At 37.6% G+C, this 2,888-nt stretch overlaps 1 protein-coding gene across 1 annotated transcript; it reads left to right on the forward strand.

Moving 5' to 3' along the window:
- LOC110268315 lies at positions 639-1,201 on the forward strand. Its single transcript, XM_021114368.1, has 2 exons — positions 639-871; positions 947-1,201. The coding sequence occupies exons 1-2, from the start codon at positions 656-658 to the stop codon at positions 1,094-1,096; spliced, it is 366 nt and encodes a 121-aa protein (XP_020970027.1). The 5' UTR covers positions 639-655; the 3' UTR covers positions 1,097-1,201.

A 2,888-nucleotide genomic window follows, 5' to 3' on the forward strand; every position in this document is an offset into this window, starting at 1 on the left:
TTACTAATGGAGGGTTAGTTGTTTAGTAATATTTTCCTTCAGTTATTTTAGAATTTTAGTTTTTTCTTTTATTAGAGTATTATGTACAATTATTAATTGTTAACATATGTTCAAATATAATGCGCACAAAGTGGTCAACAATTTTTTAGCCAATATATATCCAAACAAAAAGTATGGGAACCAATTTTTATTTAATCACCACAAGCCAACTTTATAGATTAAGGTTTATAATTATTTTTAGGTGTAAAGTTAACCGTTTTTATGGGCACACCTCATTACTATAGTCGGCTTTAATTTCAGTCGATTCTTTTACATGAATATATATTTTTGGAGAAAACCTTTTGTTCCGTAGACATTTTTATTTTTGAGCATTTAAAAATATTTTTAAATCCGACCATCACAAATCTTGGACGGATGAATCCCTCCGTCGAATGACCTCCGTCAGACCCATCGAAAAAGTCTGACATGGCTCCCGTATAGATGACGTGGCATGACTGGTTGACACCTAGATTGCTGACTGAAAAGCTACATTCAAAAATTGGACAATTAAGTCCCTGCACCACTAAACAACGTCGTTTTGATTTGATCTCTAATCCTTAAATTGATTGCGTTTCTTTCTGGAGGCCAGTGGTGAGGAGCTCAACCTGCATCAACCATGGCTGCTAATGGAGGATCATCAACGTCGAGAAGAAGCCGCAGGGGAGTAAGAAAAGAAAATTCTGCTTCAAGCTCAGACCCTTGTGTTATGCACGACGGAGACCTGAAGGACGATGTCGCCCCGAGATGCTTCTGTGGAGTTTATGCGATAATGTATATGTCGAGGACGATTAGCAACCCAAACAGAGTCTTCTTGGGTTGCCCATTCTATAAGGTAAGATAAAAAATCAGGGAATTTTGTTCTGTTTGAATGGTTTTATATAGTACATAATTTTGGAAATTTTGACAGGAAAACCAACCGCATTGCAAGTTTTTTTTTTTTGAGTCGATGAGCATCTTGCTAGAATTGGAAGCAGTGGTTGCATCTTTGATAAAAGATCTCTGGTTGAGAAAGAGGCAGAAGTTGTTGAAGAGGAAGAGGGATTTCATCATAGGATGACTGTTCTGGAGGAGAAGGTTACTGTGCTAGAGAAGAAAAAAAAAACCCATTAGCTTGTTGTGTTAGTATAATTGTATGTGCTGTTGTTGCTGCTTTTTATGTATGTAGTGAATGAGAAATGAATTCTAGAAAGTAGAGTAGAAAAATGTGTTGATCCAGGTTTTTGTTGTGTATTGAAACATGCTGTTTAGGCAATTTATGTATCCTATTATCTATCTAAATGCAATTCAAGTTATGATATCAGTATGTTGTTGAAGTTATGTTGTCAATATCTAAAGAAGCATTGAATGATTGAAGAAAGTAAGCATAAAAGTTGTATACATAAACACATAACATAGATTGAAAGTTATGTAAACATGTTTGCGATAGTCAAATTTTCTAAAAGCTGCCCAAAAAGAATAAATCTGTTCAAGTGTATAGTATTATGAAGCTTAACATCACAAAAGTAAGCCTCAAACACCTAACAAGTTTGCAACGGTTTATAAAATCCTAAGAGCTTCTCCAAAAAAATCAATTCTTCCAAAAAAATATTGTTGTCATAGTCAAGTTTTCTAAATGCTATTACAAGACATAGTGGGATGCCCAAGATGTCATATTTCTTCATGTCTTTGGATTGATGGAGGGTGGATTAGGAATGAATTTGAACAGTCTTGTTGTTGCTGTGCTTGCTGCTGCCAATGTCTCCTTGGTAGCTACTGTACTCAATCCTGGCCTGACTTGAGATGGTTGTGGGCCAGGTGGAGCACCTTGTGGTTGAGGCTGTGGTGGTGCAGGCTAACTTGGAGGTGGGAGTGAACTGGGGCAAAGTGGAGCAGATGGCCTGAATATCTTCTGTTTGGGCCTGATTTTTGAAGTTTTTGGTTGAACTGTTTGGTGAGTTGTGGATGGAACTTGAAGTGGAGGTCTAAATGGTGTACCTCTAGTTACACGACCTGGCTGGAGTTGGTCTGCCACTAGAGCTGGTGTTATAGGGTTTGGTGTTACTGCCACAAACATGGAAGGAGTTGGATTCACAGCACTTGGAACCTGGTTGTGATACATAAGATAGCATTCATGAGACTTAGGATAAATAACAGTTTAACGGGTCAACATTTCACAATAATATATAAAACTTATATCTGGAGCCTGGCTAGATGCAGCCTGGCTAGATGGAGCACTTTAGGTGTTAGGGGTAAAACTCGTCCGTCTCTGTATTCTTCATTTTGTTCTCTCGCATTGCGTTAATCCCTGCATCCCCTGTCAAAATATGCAGCCCAGACTCAATATCAGGACTCCTTGGATCATACCAATAAACTGTCTTGTATGATTGGTACCCCAAGCCCTTGAACCAGTGTGATCAAGTATCCGAAATTAACGAAGTCCAGGTCCATTTCTGAAAACTTCTCTACCTTCCCATTTTTGTAAACCAGAGAGCCATTATTTTCTCTCACAAAATTACCTCCATGGTGGAACACAGGCACTACAAACATATCAACCATCTGAAAAAAGAAAAACAAAAACAAAAAACTGTAAACAATGATCAAGAAGTACTCTTTTCACATATTAAAAAGCAATGACCTTCAACATACAGAAACGAAAAATCACCCCAGAAGCTTTCTTTGCCCTAACAGTAAATCAATTTCAACCGAAAAACCCCAATAATTTTTTGACAACTTCGATCAATATGCACGATTAGTCCTTTCACAACACAGTTCATACTTGCATAATCATTTAACCTCACAATCCACTAACTAAGCAACACAATAGACTTCTTACCTTCGGTGACGAAGACAGCAACTCAGACAAAAATGGA

The sequence above is a fragment of the Arachis ipaensis genome, chromosome B10, assembly GCF_000816755.2.
Source record: "Arachis ipaensis cultivar K30076 chromosome B10, Araip1.1, whole genome shotgun sequence".
Taxonomy (NCBI): Eukaryota; Viridiplantae; Streptophyta; class Magnoliopsida; order Fabales; family Fabaceae; genus Arachis; species Arachis ipaensis.

Excerpts from the sequence above, each read along its gene's own strand:
- LOC110268315 (XM_021114368.1), top strand. The coding sequence starts at position 656 with ATGGCTGCTAATGGAGGATCATCAACGTCGAGAAGAAGCCGCAGGGGA. Across the intron at positions 872-946 it reads TGGGTTGCCCATTCTATAAG|GAAAACCAACCGCATTGCAA; the intron begins GTAAGATAAAAA and ends AAATTTTGACAG.